Below are 25,245 nucleotides of genomic sequence, written 5' to 3' on the forward strand. Positions count from 1 at the left end.
TATACTTTATTGAATAATTTTGTATGCATTTTATTGTTTTCTTTAAATCTTTTTGCATGTTCTCCACTTTGCTTATTAATTTACCTATTGATGTTTATATGTTATCTCTAATTCATTTCTAGTATTTAATTTTACATTCATTTTTATTTAAGTAGTTGTATAAGGAAGTGTTAATTCAATATATCAATTTATGAGTACAATTACACCTTGATCAGTGTCACTCCATCACCCTCCCCAATTCTTATTTTTTTTTGGGGGGGGGTCTGGTCGTGGGGCCTGAACTCTGGGCCTGGACACTATCCCTCAGCTCTTCAGCTCAAGGCTAGTGCTCTACCACCTGAGCCACAGCACCACTTCCGGCTTTTTTCTTTTTGCTTATGTGGTGCTGAGGAATCGAACCCAGGGCCTCAGGCATGCAAGGCAAGCACTCTACCATTGAGCCACCTTCCCAGCCCCAAATTCTTATTTTTTTTAATATATATTTTTTATTGTAAAGATACTGTACAGCAAGCAGGGTTACAGTTACATGAGTAAGGCGATGAGTACATTTCCTATCAAGAATTGTTACCCCCTCCTTTGTTTTTCCTCTACCATACCTTCCCATCCCACCTCCCCAACTCCTCTCTCCCCTACCTCAAAGTTGTAAAGTTTGTTTTCAGTATAGTGACTTGTACATCTCATTTTTACAGTGGTCTTACTTTTATAATACTGCTGAAATGGCAAAAATTATTACAGGTCCATCTTTGTTATTTAATCCTTGGCAGTAATGACATCAGCAATAAAAGGAAATATTATATTAAATCGATATATAAATCAAATACTAAATTAAATCTATTATAGGTACTTTGTAATATAGTCTGAAAAACCCTAGTTTTGAGAATAATATAGTTCACTATGCATATTCAGTGACTAGTACAAAAATTAGAAACAGGTACAAAATATAATTTATCATCCATACCCCCTCAGAGTGAGACAAGTATTTTAGATACAATCTATCAAACAACACCCTAAGATAGATGAAAAAAGGTATCCAATCAAGACAATGCAGAATGCCAGTGTGACTCAGCGAGGCCTGAACATTCCCCAAATCCAAAGCATTTCCAGTAACTTATTTTAAAAAATCCATAAAGCAAAAAGAAGATTGCTAAGCAAAGGACCATAATTTCTGAGTTATCCTTTGCCAGTCCTGTGCAGTGAATCAGCTTCCTTATCTCTCCTTCATGAATATTATCCTTGACTTTTTAAAAAAATCGACAAGTGCAGTAAGAACTAGAAGGTAGGGAATTGATTTTTTTTCCTTTCACATTTAGATTCACTTATTTGAATCCTTTTAACTGGGAAGGTTTCATTAGAGCTAGAAATCCTTATTGATTTCTTAGTATTATGTCAAAATTGAAATCAAATAGAATAGTAAGGGACTAGGACTGAAGAATACTTTTTGGTGTCATTTTGAGCAAGGACTCTAGTCACTAATCAGTTAATGGAAACACGTAAAGAAAGAAATGTTGTACAATTCTTAATCCAACATTACATTGGAAGACCTTGTCACTCAAAAGGAGGCTACCTGATTTGGAAGATGAAAAATTTCCTAGCTCATAGAAAGTTACAAATTAAAGACAACCAAAACTCTTCTATTTATATTACTCATTTACCTAATTTATTACCATGAAGAATGGAGGTGATTTATCCCCATTAGTAAAGCTGTTGGACTTGGGTACCATTGGTTCTGCTTTGTCTATCACTGATACACACACATTATACCAGCCTGACTTAGTTTCTCATATGGCTTTTAATTTCTGTCTCTCCTCAGCTCCTTTCCCTCCATTCTTCCCTCTCATTATATCTGGATATATTGTTTTTAAAAATATACATTGCTTTCATATATATATGCTTATACATATATATTCACATATATACTGTAAGTGAATATGTTGATATGTCTGTAGCACCTAAAATGATTTTAGACTGTAGTTCCAATAAAAGTGAAAGCAACAGTAAGGTAGCTTAAAAACTTGGAAGATTATATAAATGGAAATAATTAAGCTAAAATAACAACTAATTTGCTATAACCATATTTTGGATTAATGCTTCTATAATTTTTATTACATTTGTCCTGAATTGATACAACAAATTTATAGATTGCTGTATGATTTTTTTTTAAAATTCTAGACATTTTAGTTAATTCAAATTTATTTTATAATGAAAACTGTTGTTTTCATTTTTTATTCTTTTACACCTAACATTTTTAAAAAATTTATTTTCTAAAGATTTCTTTTATTGTTATAGCTAGGTACCTATATTATCATGAATGTAATATAGATTGTGTTTCAAACTTTATTTCTTTAGTAATTCGTGTGTGTGTGTGTGTGTGTGTGTGTGTGTGTGTGTGTGTGTGTGTGTGTGTGTGTGTGTGTGTGTGTGTGTGTGCTTGTATGTCAATCCTGGGGCTTGAACACAGGGTCTGGGTGATGTCCCTCTGCATTTTTTGCTCAACACTAGTATTTTACCACTTTAGCCACAGCTCCACTTCTAGATTTTTGCTAGATAATTGGAGATAAAATCTCACAGACTTTTTCTGCTTGTGCTGGCTTCAAACCACAATACTCAGTTGTCAGCCACCTGAGTGCTAGGATTACAGGCATGAGCTGTTGGTGCCTGTCTCCTTTATTGACTCTGTGAGAGAGTGTGTGTGTGTGTGTGTGTGTGTGTGTGTGTATGTATGCTCATGCTTGCACCAACACTGGGACCTTGAACTCTGGTCTGGGTACTAGCTGTTCCTTAGCTTTTTTTGTTGTTGTCTTTGTCAGTCATGGGGCTTGAACTCTAGGCCTGGGCACTGTCTGTCAGCTCTTTAGCTCAAGGTGAGAGCTCTACAACTTGAGCCACAGCACCACTTCAGGTTTTCTGGTGGTTAATTGGAGATAAGACTCTCATGGACTTTCCTACCCAGGCTGGCTTTCATCCTAAGATCTTAGCTTCCTGAATAGCTAAGATTACAGGCATGAGCCACCAGCACCTGGCTCTCTTAGCTTTTTTTTTTTTTTTTTAATCAATGTTGTTATTCTACCACTTGAGCCACAGCTACACTTCTTTTTTTGATGGTTAATCAATTATAAGAGTCTCGTGTACTTTTCTTCCTTGGTTGGCTATGAATCATGATCTTAAGATATCAGCCTCTTGAGTGTTGACTTTTTGTAATGTCCTTATGTACTTACAGTATAGTTTTTGTTTGTTTTTGTTTGTTTGTTTGTTTTTGTTGATCATGAGGCCTGAACTCTGGGCCTGGGTGCTATCCCTCAGCCCTTCAGCTCAAGGCTAGCACTCTACCACTTGAGCCACAGCGCCACTTTTGGCCTTTTCTGCTTATGTGGTACAGAGGAATGGAACCCAGGGCCTCATGGATGAAAGGAAAGCACTCTACCACTGAGCCATCTGCCCAGCCCCACTGTTTTTTCTTTTATAGTAGTACTGGGCTGGGAGAGTACTAGCTAGTCAAGCACTCTACTACTTGGAATATCCCCTCTCTTTTTTTACTTAATTGATTTTGTAGATAATTCTCACTATTTTTCCAGGGCTGTTCTCAGGTAGAGATCCTCCCCCCCCCTCCACTTTCCGCATAATTGGAATTAAAGTTGTGCTTCACAACTCCTGGCTGCTTCTGCTGATAGGGTCTCACTGACTATTTTTCCCTCAGGTTAGCCCTTGAACTCTGATCCACCCATCTTTACACTCCTTGCGTTTTTGACTAAGCAGTACACCATAGTTGAAAATTCTGTTGTTAGAAATTAGTTAGCCATTCCCCAAATACCTTTTTTGTTCATTTAAATCTTATTGTAAAGGAGCTGTACAAAGGGATTCCAGTTACGTAAGTCAGGTAACAAGCACATTTCTTTTTTTTCTTTTTTCTTTTTCATTTGTCGGTCATGTGGCCTGAACTCTGGGTCTGGGTGCTGTCCCTCAGCTCTTCAGCTCAAGGCTAGTGCTCTACCACTTGAGCCACAGTGCCACTTCCAGCTTTTTCTGCTTATGTGGTGTTAAGGAATTGAACCCAGGGCCTCACACACACAAAGCAAGCATTCTACCACTGAGCCACCTTCCCAGCCCCATGAGTACATTTCTTTTTTGAACAGTATAATCCCCTCCCTCATTTTATCCCATTTTGTCCCCCAGTTCCCTTTCCCCAAGTTGTAAAGTTCATTTCCAACATATTGTTTAATGAGTATCACTGTTGCATTGGTTCACCTTTTGTCCCAACATTTCTGTGATTCCCCTTTCCTTCCCCAAATTGGATAAACTTATATACAAGACAAAGGGTGCAGAAATCAAAAACAGTGATAACCAGGGAATAAACCAAAGGGGAAAAGAAGAAAGAAAAAAGAAATTACTACACATGTGTAGCCAATCCTGCCAGCACCATTTATTGAAGAGGCTGTCTTTCTTCCATCCTATTTTTTTATCTCCCTTGTCAAAGACTAAGTGGCCATAGGTCTGCAGATTAATTTCTAAGTCTTCAAACCTATTCCATTGGGGGGCTGGGAAGGTGGCTCAGTGGTAGAGTGCTTGTCTTGCATGCCTGAGGCCCTGGGTTCAATTCCTCAGCACCACATAAGCAAAAAAAAAAAAAAGCCGGAAATGGTGCTGTGACTCAAGCGGTAGAGCACTAGCCTTGAGCTGAAGAGCTGAGGGACAGCGCCCAGGCCCAGAGTTCAGGCCCCAAGACCGGACCCAAAAACAAAACAAAACAAAACAAATCTATTCCATTGGGCCTCAGGCCTATTCTTGTGCCAGTATCAAGCTGTTTTGATTACTATGGCTTTGTAATAGAGTTTGAGGTTCGGTATTGAAATTCCTCCAACATTGTTCTTTCTGCTAAGAATTGTTTTTGCTATTCAGGGTCTTTTGTTGTTCTATATGAATTTTTGGATTGCTTCTTCTATTTCATTGAAGAAAGAAGTTGGGATATTGATGGGTATTGAATTGAATTTGTATATAGAGAAAAACTAAAGCTAGATCCCTACATATCACCCTGCACCAGAATCAACTCCAGATGGGTCAAAGACCTCAAGGTAAAAGCAGATACCTAGAAAATATTACAAGAAAAAATAGGAGAAACACAAGGGCTCCTTGGCACAGGTCAAAACTTTCTTAATAAAGATACAGAAACACAACAAATCAAAGAAAGGCTGGATGAATGGGATTGCATTAAACTGCAGAGCTTCTGCACAGAAAAAAGAGGCTCTCATTAGACCCTGTATACAGTTTGTTCTTTTTCTCTATTGTTGTTTTTTCCCCTTGGTTTCCCTTATTTGCAATAATTAGTATATGTGCAGGATAATTTTATCAGATGAGCAGAAAAGCTCAAAAGCTATATACATATGACCATATAAGATGTTGCTAAGTGAAACAAACCCCAAGATATGGACGCAAGTGATTCTTCTTTGTTGTTGTTGTTTTTAATGTACTATGTGATTGTTCTGTTTCCTTTGTATGTTCTTCCCCCCAACAGTATATCTCCTGTTGTCACTGTACTTGATATTGGTATCCTGCATCTTGTATATGCATTTGTCCAATTTGGAGAGGGGAAGGGGGATAACAAAACACTGAAACAAGGACACAGGACGACCCATTGCAACAATGATACCCACAGGACAGTATATTGGAAATGAACTTTACAACTTTGGTGGGGGGAGAGAGGGAGGTAGGGGAGGGAAGGGATAGTGGGAAAACATCAAAGGAGGGGGTAACAATGCTCAACAAGAAATGTACTCATTACCTTACTGATGTAACTTTAACCCCTCTGTACAGCATCTTTACAACAAAATAAAATTAAAAAAGAAATATCAAGGACCAAAATGAACTTGTATAATGCAAGTTATATCTGTTGATATTTGTCAGGTTAGAACTGAAAGCTGTATAAAATGCTGGTTCACTTTAAAACAGTAGTAATAAACCTCTACATGTTAATATAAAAAAAGAAAGAACTACAAACAGTACTATAAAAGAAAAACCTCTTGCTTCCATTTCTTGGAGTTCATTTTTATAAGCATCATTTTTGAAAAGCATCATTTTATATGGTCATATGCACATAGCTATTGAGCAATTGTGACCCTCTGCTAAAAATATCCTTCTATGTTCTCACTGTATGGTGCCAAAATACCTTTATCTAAACAAGTACAGTTAAAAAATGCTTTTCAGGAAAGAAACATCAACTGTACCTGGTACTTCAATTAGTAAGTTTAAATAACTCTAACATCCTTTCTGATTAAAAAATTAGCACCAAATTTGCTTTTGAAAAAGCACAAAACTGTTTTGGTATCCTTGAAATGTGTCACCAACCTATTTTTTCATTGATATTATTCAGAGTCACATACCTCACTGATGGGTTGCAGGTTGGAGCCCAAATTCACATTTCTGAGCTCACATTTTAAAGAGTGCTTAGATTTCTTTAACACAGAAGCAGCCAGGAAGATTGATGGGAAGGTCTTTGTAGGTAGCTATGGAGTGTTTATTACTTGCTTCTAAAAACAGAAGCTCTATGTTTAGAGCCTCTGTCACATCAATGACTTACTGCCTTCCTATACAATAAGTACAAAATTTTTTTCTGGGGATATGGTGTTCTTCAAATTATCATCATTGCAATAAAATATGGAGCTACTAACTAAGAAATTTAACAAATCATTCTTGAGGGAAAAACAAGGTGATTATTTAATTTTACCATGCTTGGATAAATCAAGAAATGTAGTCTTAAAATGTAAATTGTCTTTCATTCAAACTAAAGTAATGAAAATTTTCTCTTGACATTATCATTTTTGCCTGTTTACCAGAATAGCTAAGGTCTATATAAGCAAATTGAAGACGAGATGGCTTTTATAAAAGAAAGATTTTTTTTCTTGGTTGGAGAAACATTTTCATGCATCCTTATGCTGTGTCTTCTGTATAATACTGGTAATTGCCAAACCACCATTTGTCATGAGTGGCAATATAATGCTAGAATATGCTATACAGATGATAAATTCTTAGAGCATTAGATCTCAATTATTTACTATTCTGTCATAGACAAGCTATCATTACAGTATGTTTGGAAACATGAGTACAGAGCCTATTGTATTGTTGTGATTGTTTAAAAACAGTAATTTACAAGTTATATGCGTAGCCAGATTCTACTTTATGATCAATTTAAGAGTTAAACATTTATTTAAAAATTTGAAATAGCTCTGGTTGAAATTAATGATGCCAGTCAGGATAATAATATCTGTTATGAAAATTTGCTACCAAACTCAGTAATAATTCAGTTTTCAATATGCTTAGCTGTTGACTTCAGATCAAATGCCAATTTGAATAGCAACCTTAATTCTGGGCATAGTAGCATATATAAATTACCTTTGAATTATAATTCAGCATATGGCTTTTTTCTCCTTTAGAAAATTAACTTTATTGATGTTCTGTAATATAGTGATTATTCTTTGTAACCCATATGAAATTGACTAATTAGTACACAAGAAGTATTAAAAATGAAATCTATTATTTAAATATTTTAGCACTGAACTACTTCTACCTGAGGACTTATGAGGGAAAAGTGATCAAATTGTCTAGGATTATTTTATAAAATACTATTAGAATTACTTTTCTATACATATAAATCCACGTTTTAGTATAAGAGGCAAGAAGGATAGGTAATTTTTCTGTAGGTTTAATGAACAATTGGTATTTTCACACCTTTATTGCTCATAAGTATAAAAAGTATGAGTATAAAATTAAATTGCATGATAGAAAATGTAAAATACTCAAGTATGTAGTTATACATGCATATATATATATATAATTTTGTATAAGAATTTTTAGTATCTTACCCTCTAAGGCAAGAGACTATCAAAGATAAAAGAAATATTCATGTTTTAAAACTACTTCTGATCATATAAACTTGCTACTTAGTACAATTATCACATTTATAATTCATAAGCTAGTCACAATGGGGGCCATTGTGAAAAAGAAATAAAAGAAAAACAGAGCAGAAATAAGTATAGGTAACTAACTCCCTTGATAAGCGTGCATGTTTTCATCTTTCACTTGATGTTTCTGAAAGTGTTAGAAAATTAATATCAAAGATAAGTTCAGTGCCAATTAAATTTATGTTTATTTGAAATGCAAGTAGAAATAGTATATTTTTCTTTTGAAACTGGAATAATTATTTAAATATGAAAATGTCTAGCAAAACCATCAGAAGGAGGAAAGGTCAGAAGACCAGCCATTGCCTTTGTTGCTCTACTCAGCTTTGCCAAAACCCTCACTGAAGTCCTGTGTTCAATGAAGCCATATATAGAATAAAGTCTGTAGGTAAATCGAATAGCTTTAGAAGCAGTGAACAAGTATAGATAGAGTAAGTATATACAACAACGAGAATTGAAAGTGAATAAAACAAGCAATAGTAAAAAGAAAAGCAATAAATGAAGAGTTAGAATACTAGGGAAGAAAAATGTTTTAAGCACTTGAAAATAATTCATTATATTTTCCATCCAGCATTGTTATCTTCCGGCATTGATATTATATGTTCAATTTTCATAAGCCATTTCTTATCATTGAAAGCATATAAGATTCTTATATTAGAAATCACTTATTACCTTAACATTTAAATTAGTATTGTTTCCACACCTTTTACAGAAGTGAACTTTAATTTTATGTGGTTTAAGCATTCATTAACCTCACCATCATGTCTTTTAGTTTTGTCTTGTTTTCACCATGATCTAATGATGGAACTTACACTCTCTTGTTTTTAATCTTTAGTATAACATACATAAAGATCAGTACAGAAGCTGTGATAACGTCTCTGCCAAATCATCAGATAGCGATGTCAGTGATGTGTCCGCCATTTCTCGAACCAGCAGTGCCTCACGCCTCAGCAGCACAAGCTTTATGTCAGAGCAATCTGAGCGCCCCAGGGGAAGGATCAGGTGAGTTGGCAATGCTGTTTATATTGACTGGATCTTAATCCTTGGTATCAAATGCAACTAGTTTTAGAATGTTCTCTCTAGAATGTCTAGAAATATTACATCAAAAGAATCTAACAGCTTGAGCTTTTCATAATTACTCTGTAATATCACCAGCAACAAAGTATTTGGTAGTCTCTACTGTCAGATATATCTTATTCTTACAATTATAACTTTAGAGATTGCTAATTTCCCTTATAATTTGATAACATTCACAGATGCAGCCTTTAGTGTAGCATCTGAAAGTCTGTTTTGGTTTTTCATGTAAGTAACCAAATGAAAAATATTTCAAGGACTGGGAAGGTAGATCAGTGGTAGAGCGCTTGCCTTGCATGCATGAGGCCCTGGGTTCCATTCCTCAGCACCACATAAGCAAAAAGAAAAAAGCCAGAAGTGGTGCTGTGGTTCAAGTGGTAGAGTGCTAGCCTTGAGCTGAAGAGCTGAGGGACAGCGCCCAGGCCCAGAGTTCAGGCCCCACAACCAGACCCCCCCCCACGCCCCACCAAGAAAAAAGAAAAAGAAAAATATTTCAAATTTTGCAAGACAGTATCTGTCAGAGTTTCTCAATACTATCATTGTCATATGAAAGTTATATAAACATAATATATCTTTTTTGGGGGGCTGGGAAGGTGGCTCAGTGGTAGAGCGTTTGCCTTGCATTCATGAGGCCCTGGGTTCGATTCCTCAGCACCACATAAGCAAAAAAGAAAAAAAGCCGGAAGTGGCGCTGTGGCTCAAATGGTAGAGCGCTAGCCTTGAGCTGAAGAGCTGAGGGACAGCGCCCAGGCCCAGAGTTCAGGCCCCACGACTGGACCCCCCCAAAAAATATATATATATCTTTTTTATTTTATTTTATTGCAAAAGCAGATTTTCCTCACAGGCTATCATTTGTTCCACTCTTCTTCAGCCCCTTAATGGTTATTCTGCTGTAGGAGTAGATTGTGTACTTGATAAGAAAATGCACATTGCTAGTTTACATCACATCATTTGTAAGACCTCTACATCACATGTGTAGAATCATTAATAGTGTTCTTTGGTTCTAACATGAAAAATACCTTTGCTGGAAAAAAGACCTTATTCATGTTCTGTCTTCATGAATACAGACTCACCGAAGAAGCATAACTGGAATTTGTTGTTAATCAGTTTTCAGAAATAGAAGTTAGATGGAAGGAATTTTCTGGTTGAAGAGAATAAGTCGCAACAAGTATAAATGTTAAAAATAGCACTCTAAATGCCTGATGCTGTTGCACAGTAAAATGTGTCCCAAAGATTTCCTCTTCCTCGATTAACTTCCTCGGTTAACTATTTCACGGTCTGACAATCTAGATGATCAATTTTAAGTATTAGGAAGAAAACAAAGAAAAGCCAAACTTTAGGCTACTTTTCAAGAATCTGATTTATACAGAGTGGATTATATTTGTGTATTAGAGCCAAAGTTAATTTAGGGGGAAATTGCCAACTTGAGAGACCAACACTGAATACAGTTGTTATCACATGAAGTAAAATATAGAAAAGTTTCTAGATTAGTCAGAGTAGTCTTATTTGTTGAAGGTGCAAGGGAGATAGGTAGTTCTAAAAGGATAAGAACTAATTTCTTACTTGTGCATCTATTTTCTATAAGTACTTTGCTATTTTCTGCTTTCATTTTCATTTCTTCCTCTGTAGCTTAAAACCTATGAAAACTAAGACTTTATCAAAGCATATATGGAAATTTAGCCACTAAAATTCATAGCTAAACAAATTTCCCCTTAAGCTAATATAAGAGTGATTATTGAGAACTCTCACTTTATATCAGTAAATTCCATATGTGACACACATTTGAGCTGTTGTATAATATTATGAAGGAATACAGAAAAAGATGCTATTTTGAAAAAACAAACTTCTGACATCCTTGGGCTCATCATTCTTTTAAGTGCATTCTGTCTTACAAAACTTCAACTCCTGTAACACCCAAAAGCATGCATGTGAGTACACACACACACTCACACATATATACACATAGACACATACACACATACCTCAATAGCAAAACCTGTAAAACAACTTGGAGTGTGAGTGGTATAGAATAAAAGAAGAACAGAACAGAATAGCCCCTCATCTATAACCCTATTCAGGAGGCTAAGATCTGACATCAAGGTTTGAAGCCAATCAGGCAGACAAACCTGTGAGACTAATCTTAAACTAACCAGCAAAATGCCCATAATGGAGATATGACTCAGTTAGAGAGCCAGTCATGAGTGAAAGTGACAACAAAAAGCCCCAGGCCCTGCGGTCAAGTCCTAGAAGCAGGAGGAAAAAGTGACATCAGGATAGAGTGATCAAAATGTTGTAGTTTACTGGCATAGAATAAGAGCAGTTTTTCTATCACCATCTCCTATCCTCATCACTAGTACCATGAAGAATGACTGTGATCTGTATATCATTTCTCATTTTTATTCTTTAGTACCTAACATACTTAATAGATTTTATAATTCTTTCTATTCATCTTAACTATTATTTTTTTGGTGAATTCAGGGCCTAGATGCTGTCCCTGAGCTTCTTTTGCTTGAGGCTGATGCTTTACCACTTGAGCAATTGAACCATTTCTGGCTTTTTCTGAATGGTTTATTGAAAAAAAGAGTCTCATGGACTTTCTTACCCTGGCTGGCTTTGAACTGCAATCCTCAGATCTTTGCCTCCTGAGTAGCTAGGATTACGGTTGTGAGCCATCAGTGCCCATCTTCATCTTAACTTTTAACAATTAAGATGTGCTCAACTCTTACGATAGGATATATTTATATATCATAACTAGAATCCAACTTTTAAGTTCTTATTATATGTATGGGTTTTATTGCTTTGTTTTTTGGCAGAACTGGGATTAGATTTCAAGGACTCATGTTTCTAAGCAAGTGTTAGCACAGTTCAGCCCCACTTTCATCTTCATTTTGCTTATTTTTTAGATAGTCTCAAACTGCTTGCCAGGCCTGCCTCAGTCTCAATTCTAGTACTTAAGCTTCCCATGTAAATAGAATTACAGGCATCTAGAACTGTACCTGCCTAGAACTTTATTATTTTCCAAAACTTAGCCTATATTCCAAAAGAGATTATAATTACACAAGAGTTTATGTTTGGGTTCCTTTTGTACATCTTCTCTCTTTTTTACTTGACATAGACATGTTTGTTATGCATTCCCTTGGATAGACTTTATTTGATGAGTCAATGAAAGAACTCAGAAAGCATCACAGCATTTCCCAAAGACAATGTGCAGTATGCTAAAAATCAACTTAATATTAGGGTTCTTATGAGGGACTGTAAAAGAAATCTGATGACATGAACTTAACATTACTAAATAATATCATAGATGCTGTCACTTCAACACCAGTGTTTTCAAAGCAATTCTCACTACATGTTCCTCCTAATGATTTACATTCCACATCATTGTCTTCAGAATTTTGTTTTGGGATAAAGATAGTATTCACATCTCCTGTCCATGTAGTGATGACAGGATAGCTCTGTGTAAATAGAAGAATGTTGTCTCTTTCTCTAGATGTATATTCCTCCCTTTTAAGTGGTTCAGTTGTTTTCCTCTCTTAGTTCACTGAATAGTTCATTCAGATGGCTGAAAACATAACTCAGATTTTAAGTTTAAGATTATAAAGAAAGAAAACAGACTATAAAGGCAGAAATGCCTAATTACTCACTGAGGATTGCTATTCAAAACTAGTTTGGGCAGAAAAGTCTGTGAGACTCTTATCCCCAATAAACTAGCAAAAAGCTTAAAGTAGAACTGTGGCTCCAGGGGTAGAGTGACAGTTTTGAGAAATAAAAGCTAAGGGACAATGCCCAGGCCCCAAGTTCAGGCACAAGTACAAGCAAGGAAGAAGAGAAGGGAAAGGATGGGAGAGAAAGGAAGGAAAAGAGAGGGGAGGAGAGGCAAAGGATGGGAAGGGTGGAGAAGGGAAGGCATAAAGACAGAGACAGAAGAGGAAGGAAGAGGGGAAGGAAGGGCGGAAGGAAGCAAGGAAGGAAGGACAAATGGAAATGTTTTGGGCAAAATGGTTTCTGTAGCTTCATCCCAAAAGAAGCTTAGTTATTTTTTCACATTTCTCATATTCCTCTTTCACTGAAGGCAGACAAAAGCCAAGTGTTTATACAAAATCATGATTTCAAAGAAAACATAAAAATAATATTAATTGCTCTCAGACATTACACATCTTTTGGAAGATTTGTCAATACCTACATTTTTCCAACATTTAAGTTTGTGATATGTGTTCTGGCTTTACTAAAGTTGATGTTGTTGAGTTTAAGCAATCAGACTTAAAGGGCAAATTTGATGTGAATATTTTTCTCTTTTATTAGCTCCTTCTAAAAGTATAGTATCACTATCAAAGTGTTTATCACTATTTTTACATTCATCATTGAGAAGATAGAAAACTTCTTCTACAACCTCTCTTCTATTAACGAATAGTAACTTTGAAACCATAAATATACTAACATTGGCATTTGTTGTTAAATACCCATAAAAATTGGTATATTAAAGAATATGTCCTTAAATTTATTTGGAGATTCTTTAATCTTACAGTCTTTCAAAATTTAAATATTTAAACCTGTGGACTGCTAGGTGCTGGTGGCTCATGCGTCTAATCCTAGCTACTCAGGAGGCTGAGATCTGAGGATCACAGTTCAAAGCCAGCCTGCACAGAAGAGACCATGAGACTCTTATTTCCAATAATCCACCAGAAAACTGGAAGTGGTGCTGTGGCTCAAGAGGTAGAGTGTTAGCCTTGAGCTGAAGAGCTGAGGGACAGCACCCAGGCCCAGAATTCAAGCCTCACGACTGACAAAATAAAAAATAAATAAACCTGTCGACTGTAAGAATATACAATATTATATAATCATAACAAAATATTGCTTTGGCTGTGAATATAAGTTATGAGAGTCTAGATTATGGTTGGTTATAGAATGTGGGGGCCAGATGAATAGCTTTTCATAGTCATGTTTTTTCTTGAAAATCTTTTAAGATTATATTTTGAAGGAAAATTTGTAGGAACTTGTATTTGAAGGAACTTGTATAGTTGAAAACACAGCTCTCAACGTTTCTGTTTTTCTAGTTATAGATTGACTAACATATGCTTAATAACATTTTGGAAGGCCAGTGACATATATATCAGAAAATGAAAATGTTAAGTTATATAATTTTCAAATTTTAAAACAAGCAGGAATAGCTTGTCAAGCTTGGGTTATTTATAGCAATGGAAATTAGATCTTTAGTGACTACTTCTATCTTGGGGAGAAAGTATAAATAGTTCCTGCACTTCATTTTATTTTATTTGGTATTTTTGGTGTTATCTTTTACTATGCTTTTATTTTTTTATTAGCTTTAAGTAGCTGAACACAGAGGTTTCAATTCAACTGTCCCTATACTTTTAAAAATGCATGTCAGCCTGAGCCGGGCGCTGGTGGCTCACGCCTGTAATCCTAGCTACTCAGGAGGCTGAGATCTGAGGATCGCGGTTCAAAGCCAGCCCGGGCAGGAGAGACCATGAGACTCTTATCTCCAATAAACCACCAGAAAACCGGAAGTGGCGCTGTAGCTCAAGTGGTTGAGCGCTCGCCTTGAGCTGAAGAGCTGAGGGACAGCGCTCAGGCCCAGAGTTCAAGGCCCATGACCGACCAAAAAAAAAAAAAAAAAAAAAAAAAAAAAAATGCATGTCAGCCTTTCCTTTCCTCTAGAAATACACTTCCTTGTAGCTTTATTTTCATTATGACAATTAAATTAGACACTATTTGTGCTCTGTGTGATAATCACAGCATGCCAAAGATGAAAGAGTCTGTCTAGGCAGTGGCCCTCAAGGAAGTTCCCTATTCTATGAACATGTGCTTATATATTGGCATATTAAACTAGCAGTACTGTATCAACTACTTGTTACTTTAAAGGTCTCCAGGTTTCAATAATAACCAAGTTATCAACAGTAAGTACATATTCATTGAGCAAACACTTGCATTGCTACAACTACTACCTAATGCTTTCGAACGGTGAGGACATCCTTCAAGTCTACATTGTGATTCCCAAACTGCACCCTCTTTACTGTGTAACTTTCATTAGTTTTACTTTGACTAGCTATTTCTACCTCCAGCTGGTTAATAATAAAACTTTTTTTTTGTCAGTCATGGGGCTTGAACTCTGGGCCTAGGCACTGTCCCTGAGCTCTTCAGCTCTAGGCAAGCACCCTACCACTTGAGCCACAGCACCACTTCCCAGCTGGTTAATGAGAGATAGGAGTCTCTGATCCTATCTCTAGAGACCTTGCTCCTCTGTCAGGGCTGACTTCAAACCTTGATTCTCAGATCTCAACCTCCTGAGTAATCTAGGATTACAGGTGTTAGCCACAAATGACCCATTTAGCAATCTCAGTTTGCAAATCAAATTAGAAGTAAAGCAACCTATTGAAGTCCTATAGCCAAGAAGTAAAGGAGCCAGAATTGACTAAAATGTTAAATATTACACTTGAAGCTGACCTCCTGTGAATAACCTTCCCTAGGCAGTCACTCCCATCTCCATATGTCAGGGACAGTCTCCTTATGGTTCAGGTGCCAGCTCTTTTTCTTTTCTGTTTTTTTTTCTTACTCTTTAGTATGATCTTTATGTAGTTTACAAAAGTGTTTCAATTTAAGGCTACAGTGCATCTTAATCATGTTACCCTACCCATTTTTCCCAATCTCTCACAATCCTACCCATCTCAAGCTACATTGCTTTATTTTCACATTTGAATCCTATCTCCTTCTGCCAAAACACGTTTCAACTTCCTGATATTCACTTTAACTATAAGTTTGTTATTCCAAAGAATTATATACCATTGTAATCCTCTGCCAATACCATACTTTAGACAATTTTAATGTACATATGCATATGGCTCATTAACATATTTTGCCCAATTTTTAAAAATTGTAAAGTTGATTCCTTTCTTCCTTATTATATGCTGTTTTTCTTTTAAATGCTTTATATTAATCCATATATTTTCTAGTTTCTTTGCCAATCATTTATGTATTCTAGACTTTCACTGTGTTTTTTTGGTTTTTTTGTGTATTATAAATCTCTTAAGGAAACTACATCTTCTTTTGGTACTCGTTCTACCTACATTGAATTTATTTATTTTTCCCAATACTCACAGCTTCAAGCTCTTGCTTGGCTTTTTTGCCCATGGCTCCTGAGTAGTTGGAATTATAGGCATTAGACACTAGCACCTGGGCAATAATAGAATTTCCAGAGTAATGAAAGGGAGAGATGAAATAAAACTAATTCCATTAAAAACTAACAGGACTCTCACATTCTCACTGTATTTTTTGCTCAAGGCTGCTACTCTTTTTTTTCTTTAATTTTATTGTCAAGGTGATGTGCAGAGGGGTTAGTTACATACTTAAGGAAATGAATACATTTCTTTTTTTTAACGTTTTTTATTGTTATAAAAATGTTGTACAGAGGGTTACAGTTATATGAGTAGGGTAATGAGTACATTTCATAACAAGCATTTTTACCTCCTCCTTTATTTTCCCCCTAACATCACTTCCCTCCCCAACTCTTCCTGCCCCCCACCTCCACATCGACATTGTAAAGTTTGTTTTCCTGTATGGCTTGTCTTTACAATGGGTCAGCCTGCATCCCCATTTAAGCGTTCTGCAATATCCCTTCCCCTCTCCAAATTACAAAAATATATACATAAGGTGCACATCACCAGCATCAAATCCAGTGAAATCAGGGGTTATATCATGGGGGGAGAACATACAATAGAAACAAAAGAATCACATAGTGTATTGTAAGTACTTTAAAAACACTAGCAAGAAAGAAAGAAAACAAAAATCCTCTCATGTCCCTGTCTTGGGGTACATTTTGCTTAACATTATTTCATGTGGTCATATGTACATAGCCTTTGACCTACTCTGCTTGTCATAGACATGTACTAGTCACTGGAAACAAGGGAAATCATGGGACCTATGTTTCTCTGGACCTGGCTTACTTCTCTTAATATGATTTTTTTTCCAAGTCTTTCCGTTTCCTAATGAAATGCCATTCTTTCTGCTGGAGGCATAGAATTCCATTGTATATATACACACGTATATATACATACACGCATGCACACACACACACACACACACAAACACTCATATATATATATAAATATATATATATATATATATATAAAATTTTCTTAATCCATTCATTTACTGAGGGCTGGTAGCTTTGGTATGACCTTATCTGTGATCATTTGGGTAAATGCCCAAAAGTGGGATTGCTGGGTCATAGGGGAGCTCTATGTGGAGTCTTTTTTTTGGGGGGGGTTCCGGTCGTGGGGCCTGAACTCTGGGCTTGGGTGCTGTCCCTCAGCTCTTCAGCTCAAGGCTAGCACTCTACCACTTGAGCCACAACGTCACTTCCAGCTTTTTTCTTTTTTCTTACATGGTGCTGAGGAATCAAACCCAGGGCCTCATGCATGCAAGGCAAGCGCTCCACCACTGAGTCACCTTCCCAGCCCCATATGTGGAGTGTTTTGAGGAAACTCCATACTGCTTTCCAGATTGGTTGAACAAGTTTACACTTTCACCAACAATTCAGTAGGGTTTCCTTCTGTCCACATCCCCTCCAGCATCTGTTGTTATTAGAGTTCTTGATTATAGCCCTTCTAACTGGGGTGAGGTGGAATCTCAATGTTGTTTTGATTTGCATTTCTTTTATGGTGAGAGAGGTCAACCATTTCTTCATGTGTCTATTGGCCATTCTTATTTCCTCTTCAGAGAAGTCTCTTTAAGTCTTTAGCCCACTTATTTATGGGGCAGTTGTTTCTTTGAGGATTTGTTGTTGGGGGATTTAGTTTTTTGAGTTCTAAGTATATTTTAGATATGAGACCCTTGTCCATTGTATGGCTAGTGAAGATCTTCTCCCAGTCCGTGGGCTTTCTGTTGCTCTTGCTAGCTATGCCCTTTGCCTTGCAGAAGGTCTGCAGTTTCATGCAATCCTATTTGTTCCAAACTTTCTTTGATTTGTTGTGCTTCTGGGTCTCTATTAAGAAAATTTTGGCCGGTGTCAAGGAGCCCTAGAGTTGCTCCTATTCTTTCCTGTAATGTTTTCATGGAATCTGCTTTTATTTTGAGTTCTTTGATCCATTTGGAGTTGATTCTGGTGCAGGACGATATATACGGAACTAATTTTAGTTTTCTACAAGTGTTTAGCCAATTTAGCCAGCACTATTTACTGAAAAGGCTTTTCTTCCATTCTATTTCCTTAGCTCCCTTGTCAAAGATTAGGTGGCTATAGGTCTGTGGGTTTATTTCTGGGTCTTCAGTCCTATTCCATTGTTCCTCAGGTCTGTTCTTTTGCCAGTACCAAGCTGTTTTGATTACAATGGCTTTGTAGTAGAGTTTGAAATTTGGTATTGATATTCCTCCAGCACTGTTCTTTCTGTTGCTCTTCGGGGTCTTTTATTGTTCCATATGAATTTTTGGATTGCCTCTTATATTTCCTTGAAGAATGAGGTTGGAATATTGATAAGAATCGCATTGAATTTGTAGATAGCATTTGGTAGTGTTGCCCCAATCCAGGAGCATGGGAGGTTTTCCACTTGCTTAGTTCTCCTTTAATTTCCTTTTTCAGGTTTTAAAGTTTTTGTCATATAGGTCCTTCACATCTTTTCTTAAGTTAACTCCTAAGTATTTTATTTTTTGTGGGGCTATTACAAAGGGGTCGCTTTCCTAAATTCAACCTCACTCTTCTCATTATTGGCATACAGGAAAGCCATTGATTTCTGGGGGTTAATTTTATACCCTTCTACTTTGCCAAAGTTTCTGATCAGCTCGAGTAACTTGGGAGTGGAGTCCATGGGGTTCTTGAAATACAAGATCATGCCATCTGCAAAGAGGTAGAGTTTTACTCCATCTTTCCCTATTTGGAACCCCTTTATGTCTGCATCTTGTCTTACTGCTGTAGCTAAGCATTCTAATACTAGGTTGAAGAGGAGTGAGAGTGGACACCCTTGTCTCATTACTGAATTTAGAGGAAATGGCTTTAACTTTCCACCATTAAGTATAATGCTGGCTGTAGGTTTGTCATATATAGCCTTTATTCTATTGAGGAATGTTCCATGGATTCCTAGTTTTTCCAAAGCCTTAGTCATAAAGGGGTGTTAGATCTTGTCAAATGCTTTTTTGCATCCATTGAGATAATCATGTGGTTTTTATCCTTGCTCTTGTTGATGTGATGAATTATATTAATTGATTTGCATATGTTGAACCAGCATTGTGTCCCTGAAATGAATCCTGTTTGATCGTGTTGTATGATTCTTTTGATTAATTGTTGAAGTCAATTGGCCAAGATTTTGTTGAGAAGTTTTGTGTTGATATTCATCAAAGGAATGTTTTCTTTCTTTGATGAGTCCCTGCCTGGTTTTGGGATGAGGTTTATGCTGGCTTCATAAAAAGAGTGTGGTAGTGAATTTTTGCTTTCAATTTCATTAAAGAGATGGAGGAGTATTTGTGTGAGTTCTGCTTTGAAGGCCTTGTAGAATTCTGCTGTAAATCCATCCGGTCCTGGACTTTTCTTGGGTGGGAGGTCTTTTATTGCTGCTTCTATTTTGATGCTTGATATGGGTCTGTTAAGGTGTTTTAAATCATCTTGGCTTAGTTTGGGCATGTCAGTATTTGCTAGAAATTTGTCCATATCTTTCAGATTCTCAAACTTAATTAGCATAAAGGTTTGAGAAGTATCCCCTTATTATATTCTGAATCTTGCCACTCTTATTTCATCCACTCTTCCACTTCTGACTTTTGGGTGGTTAAGAGTCTCCTTGACTTTCTTGCCCAGGCTGGCTTTGAAATTTGATCCTCAGATCTTGGCCTCCTGAGTAGCTAGTAGGACAAGCAAGACCCACTAATGCCTGACATTAACCTAGAATTTTAACACTAGCCCACTATAATTGATTTTATACTGTGATCCTTTGGAGGGTTGCTAATGATTACATTAACTAAGATTTTTTTCTCACTTCCTTAAAGTAAGAACCAATAATTACTTGTATGAAATCTGCTCTCAATTCAAATTCATATTTAATTATCTGGAAAAGTACAATAGGACTTATATTTTCCCCCAAAGAAAGAACTATGAACACAGATTTAAGATTGCAAATATCTGATATTATATCTCTCTAAGTTTTTAAAAAAATTAAATCTTCATGCAACGTGGAATTAATAGACAACCACTTCCTTTAGTTATACATTAGGAAAAACAGCTATCAAATTCATTGAAATGTAACCAGAGTGATTGAAAATGCCATTAATACTGACTTAAAGCACCTATTAAGTAAAATATAAAGATCCCTACAATAAATGTCATACCTTTGAAAAGCCTAATGAAAAATGTTCAGTGAGAGAGAGTCTGTGAACTAGGGAAAATTTTAGCCCTGGATCCCCTTGAAACAACACATTATACCTTAAAGTATGGTGACTAGGACTCCCCAAGAGCCAGTACTAGTGAGCATTCTGGATGACTACTGTCATACTTCCTGAACCTCATGACCTACTTAGGAGGACTCCCCAAGAGCCAGTACTAGTAAGCATTCTGGATGACTACTGTAATACTTCCTGAACCTCATGACCTACTTAGGAAGACTTCTAGCACATTGCTGGTAAAATTCTCCCCTTACTCAAAAATAAGCAATAAGTAGGTTCACTGGCTCTTGTCGTTAATCCAAGTTACTTAGGAGGCTAAGATCTGAGAATCACAGCTCAAAGCAAGCCTGGGCAGGAAAATTCATAAGTCTTGTATCTTGGCTTAACCATCAGAAAACCGGAAGTGGAACAGTTAGGGATAGAGTGCTATCTTTGAGCAATTTGCTTAGGGACAGAGGCCAGGCCCTGAGTGCAAGCCCCACTGGCACCAGAAAAAAAAAAAAAGAAGAAGAAAAAAAAAAAGAAAAATCAATAGTATCAGTTCCAGGCATGAAGTGTTTGTAACAAATTAACTTTCACACACATAAAACTACAAGAAAGAAAGAGAAACAAAGAACAACAATTAAAAATGTGTTTTGATTACAAATGAAAGCAAAGAGCTCCAATTTTTGAATAAAGGCTCCTTGGGGAAAGGGAAGGAAGAACCACAGAGTCAGTAGTGCTAACTTTACTTCAGTTTCTATGAAAGCAAATTCCAGATTAGTGCCAGGGAAGATAGAGCTTTAGCAATGTTTTTACTATACTGAAGAAATGGATACCCCAGTTGAAGAATGACAGAGAAGGTCAGATAAGGTGATGGTAGGGAAATGAAACCTAAGATATATATTCAAATGTTTTTTTTTTCTTTCATGCGATTGTTTCTAACACATTTATAAGATTATTTCTTTGTATGTCCCTCCCCCAAGGTATAACCCCTGCTTTCACTGTATTTGATGTTGATGAGGGGAAGGGGAAAAACAAATCATTTAAGTAGGGATACAGGTGGACCCATTGCAACAATGAGATGTACAAGACGTTATGTGGAAAACGAACTTTACAACTTTGGTGCGGGGTGGGGGGGCACCTAGGGGGGCCCCCGCGGGGAGGATTGGGGGGAGGATGGGAAAGGGAAACAAAGGAGGAGGCTACAATGCTTGATAAGAAATGTACTCATTATCTTGCCCATGTAATTGTAACCCCTCTGTACAGTATTTTCACAATAAAAAAATAATTAGAAATGTATTATAGAACATGAACACTAATTAACTCATTATGAGCAGTATCTATGTACAGTAAAATTTTGGAAAGTTAAAAAAGAATGACAGAGAGGCTGCAAAACTGAATAGAGGTCTTCAAACATTGCTGCAGACTCCCCTTCACCAGCAGAGAATGCCTGCAAGAAACTCAACAAATGCATATCATGAGGGAAAGGAGCTGAGCACACATTCCAGCTGCTGATTAGCCTCTGAATTTCACCAAGACCAAGCACCCCTCTGGACACCTTTGGTTTCTTGTACACCTCAGAAAGTTCAAATTCTAGGAGTAAGCACCAACATTCCAGAACTTTAAACTCAACTCTGCACAGGAAGATTAAATATGTGGATCAAAAGAAAGTTTCACACATTTTTTTGAGGAAAATATTACCCAGAGCCACTCTGCAGGATTTAGACATAATGTTGAACAATTAAAATTTCTGAATTATGCCTGAAAAGGAGGAGGAAAAAAATGATTGCCTATAAAGTAACAGGTACCAACAAGGAACTTTAAAATATCCTTAATTAATATGTTCAAGAAAACAGAGGATGACTGGACACAATCAGAGAAACTCAGAATCTATTTGAACATTCAGCAATAATTCTAAAGTTTAAAATTATAAAAAGAAATTAGAAGTGTTTTAAGGTCTTAATACAGCCAAACAGGATTGATCAGTGCTTTTCATAGAAAATGTATAAACACATGGACAGAAATAAAAGAAAGAATGTGGGAGAAGTAGAAGCACATAGAAAATAGGCCCAAAGACAGGAAATTAAAAGAATAATACCTGAATATTGAGGTACTGAATCAGAGTGTTCAAATCTGACTTTTTTCTAAAAAACAATTTACTAATTTACAAAGTCTGCCAGACTTCCACAGTAGAAGAGAAAATACTCTGTCAATATCACAAAGTACAGAAAGCCAAAGAAACATATTTCTTAAGAGTCTAATGTATTAAAATGCATTTATTGTCTGGCCCTTACGATTAACTTAGCAAAATGTATAAATTTTGAAAAGCACAAATTATGAGATATGGCATAAATAGACACCTCAAAATTATTTTAAAAATTAAAAATATGAAGATAAATTATTTAAATTAAATTATTTTTAAATGATTCTGTAATTATTTTTAACTCTCTCCAAGAGGAAATCTTGTAAGCCAATTGGATTCATTGGTGATCATTCCAAAATATTGAAAAAATATGTTTCCTAGCATCAAAATGAGAAACTCAAATGCTTTTCTTAACTTTTTCTTTCTTTGTTGTTGTTGTTGTTTTTAATCTAAGGCTTACCTTAGGTTAATGTCTTTGGCAAGTGTGTTAAGGACATTACAAGAAACAGGTCACTAGATCGCATTGAAATAGTCCAAAGGGGCAGAAATAAAATTTCAGAAAACTGCATTCAGATATAGAGAAAGCGACACAAATGAATAAAGAACTGGGGACATGGTCAGATTAGAATAATTCTGATTTGTTTCATATGTAAAATATTGAATCAAAATTTCTGTGTGATTCATTATCGAATGAAAGAAATCATAATATAGTTATTTCAATAGATATATAGTACCTAATTAATCTAGGTAGGGAATAAGCATTTGTTAAAACTCAACTAATATTTATGATTAAAATCTAGCTTAGAAATCTGAAAAGGGAATTCTCTTAACTTGAGGATAAAAGTTACCTACCTTTAAGTCTAATCCTAGCTACTCAAGTGGCTGACCCTTGAAGCTCTGTGGTTTAAGATAGCCAGGGCGAAAAGTTCTCAAAACTAGGCACCAGTGGCTCACACCTGTAATCCTAGCTAATCAGGGGGCTGAGGATCATGGTTCAAAGCCAGACTGGGCAGGAAAGTCCATGAAACTCTTATCTCCAAATTGCCACCAGAAAACCAAAGGTAGTGTGGTGGCTCAAAGTGATAGAATGCTAGCCTTGAGTGAAAGAGTTTAGGGACAGCACCTAGGCAATGAATTCAAGCCCCACGACCAACAAAACAACAAATAAGACATGTGTGCATGTGAGTGACACACAGTAAAATTACAGGAACCAGTGCTTCTGAAGACTTGTCCTATTTGAAGACATTGAGTCTAAACAATGATCTAGTCTGAGGGTTTTCATCAATTTGAACTGTTGCTTATGTTCAAATTATTTTTATTAGGCACTTTTAAGATATATTTGAGGCCTTCTAAAATGTCATTGTGAATAGATTGCTTTTCTACTTCTCTCACACTGTTCATTATTGGCATTCAAAAAATCTGCTACATTTTTAACACTGGTTTTATATGCTGTTATGTTTCCAAGAGTGTTTATAAGATTTAGAAGCATTTTTATGGTTTCTTTACAATCTGTAAAGTATAGGATCATATCAGTTGCAAACAGGGATCAGTCTTCTTCCTTTCCTATTAGACTCTTTTATTTCTTTCTCCTTCCTTATTGTTCTTGGTAGAAATTCTAATGCCATATTGAATAAGAGAAGCAAGAGTGGATAGCCTTGCCTCATTTTTTATGAAAAATGATTTCAGCTCTTCTTCATGTAAGTGATGCAGACTAGTTTTTTATATACTTTTTTTATTAAGTAGAGAAACATTTGTTCTAGTCCTAATTTTGTGAGAACTTTTATCATGAAAAGATGTTGAGTTTTGTCAAAGACTTTCCCTAAATCAATTGAGAGGATTCTGTGACTTTTTGCTCTTAATTCTATGTAATTTGTTACATATATTTGTTTGCATATGTTAAGACATTCTTGCACCCTTGAGGGAAATCAACTTGAACTTGGTGTATAGAGTTTATGAATCTAGTTTGCAAGAATTTTATTGAGAATTTTTACCCCAATATTCACCAAAAGAGATTAGCCTATAATCTTTGCCCTCTCTTTCTTCCCACAACCCTTCTCCCTTTCTTTCTCCTCTCTCCAGTTTTGGAATTAGTGTAGTATTGGTTTCATAGAATGAATTTGGCAGCACTCTTCCCTTCATGTTTTATGAAAGGCATTACCATTGATAGTTCTTTAAAGATCTAATAGAACTTGGCAGTGAGTTTATCTGATCTTCAGCTTATCTTTTTTGGGAGACTATTACAGCTTCTCATTGCTTGTTAGAGATCTCTTGTAAGAGTATATATGCTCTGATTCAATTCTTATAGATCAACTAAATCTAGAACTATACCCAGGCCTTCTAGATGTTCCAGTTTGAGTATGTTTCAAATATTGCCTATGATATTTTGGATTTCATTGTTATTTGTTATGATATTCCCTTCATCATCTCTAATTTTATGAATTTAGTTTTTTTCTTATTTTGGTCAAATTACCTCTGGGCTTATCAATCTTATTTTTTCCAAGAGCCAACATTTGTTTCATTGAGTCTTTTTATATTCCTTTAATCCCCATTTCATTCATTTCTGTACTAATACTTATGATATCTTCCCATCTACTAATTTAGAGTATGGTTCATTCTTGTTTTTCTTGTAGATGGAAGTGTAGCACTAGGCTGTTTGAGAGCTTTGTTTTTGTGTTATAGTCACATATAGGTATAAATTTTCCTCTTAACTTTGCCTCTGCTGGT

The 25,245-nt window shown here is 36.0% G+C and overlaps 1 protein-coding gene across 32 annotated transcripts in view; it reads left to right on the forward strand.

Moving 5' to 3' along the window:
• Rims1 (regulating synaptic membrane exocytosis 1) overlaps window positions 1–25,245 on the forward strand; it is a 505,606-nt gene that overhangs the window by 408,532 nt on the left and 71,829 nt on the right. For 23 of the 32 annotated variants that reach the window (XM_070012108.1, XM_070012139.1, XM_070012109.1 and 20 more), the window contains one exon: window positions 8,782–8,948. The exons of the other annotated variants lie outside the window; for them this stretch is intronic. In XM_070012108.1, the coding sequence (XP_069868209.1) occupies window positions 8,782–8,948 (167 nt within the window). The remainder of the gene's footprint in view (window positions 1–8,781; window positions 8,949–25,245) is intronic. 32 annotated transcript variants of the gene reach the window in all.

This window comes from Dipodomys merriami, unplaced genomic scaffold, assembly GCF_024711535.1.
Source record: "Dipodomys merriami isolate MVZ:Mamm:240054 unplaced genomic scaffold, mDipMer1.0.p SCAF_89, whole genome shotgun sequence".
Lineage (NCBI taxonomy): Eukaryota > Metazoa > Chordata > Mammalia > Rodentia > Heteromyidae > Dipodomys > Dipodomys merriami.